We start from the raw sequence: 591 nt of genomic DNA on the forward strand, positions 1-591 counted from the left end.
ATATCCCGTAGCACTCCTGCCCCACAAAGACGCAAGGTCCCCAGTGGCCAAGGGACTGCCCGTTGGCCTTCAGCTTGAGAATGAGGTCCCACAGCTGAAGGAACCTTCCCATGATCAGCGCCAGGGCTGTTCCCTCAGCCCCATATGGACATACACCATCAGCTGAGGAGGGGAACGGCTGTGTGCACCGGGACCCACCTTGGTCTTGCCTGGGCTCCGTGCTGGCTGTGTGCTGCCCTCCTCCAAGGGCTTCAGGCTGGCGATACTTTTCACAGGCTCAGGCTCCTCACTGCCCCCCTGCACCTTCATGGCTGCCCGGTAAGACATATTCCGCAGATTGCGCTTAAGCGTGACTCCAGCATCAACCTCCACCTCATCCAGGGAGATGCTGGGGGCCGACATCCGTTTGGGGTCGCATCGAGCCATCTCCCTGTTCGGTGAGGCTGTGGCAAAGCTCTGGTGGCGAGCCGGGGCCTTGGGCCTGGATGAGATAGCCAGGCTTTTCGGGATCATCTGCTGGGTGCCCACTTTGAGTGCAGCTGGGCTCTCTGTGCTCAGGATAATGCGGCGGGAGTCAGTGGGGGAGGGGGA

At 61.1% G+C, this 591-nt stretch overlaps 1 protein-coding gene across 1 annotated transcript in view; it reads right to left on the minus strand.

Moving 5' to 3' along the window:
- Nucleotides 1-585, minus strand: part of ARHGEF16 (Rho guanine nucleotide exchange factor 16) — a gene marked incomplete at its 5' end in the record, with an annotated part of 55,405 nt that extends 54,820 nt beyond the window's left edge. Inside the window, one exon of the mRNA XM_019511652.1 lies at nt 199-585. Coding sequence (XP_019367197.1) covers nt 199-585 — 387 coding nt within the window. The remainder of the gene's footprint in view (nt 1-198) is intronic.
- Between the last annotated feature and the right edge of the window lie 6 nt (nt 586-591).

This window comes from Gavialis gangeticus, unplaced genomic scaffold (genome assembly GCF_001723915.1).
Source record: "Gavialis gangeticus isolate Ggan-Ray unplaced genomic scaffold, GavGan_comp1, whole genome shotgun sequence".
In the NCBI taxonomy this organism is placed as follows: Eukaryota; Metazoa; Chordata; order Crocodylia; family Gavialidae; genus Gavialis; species Gavialis gangeticus.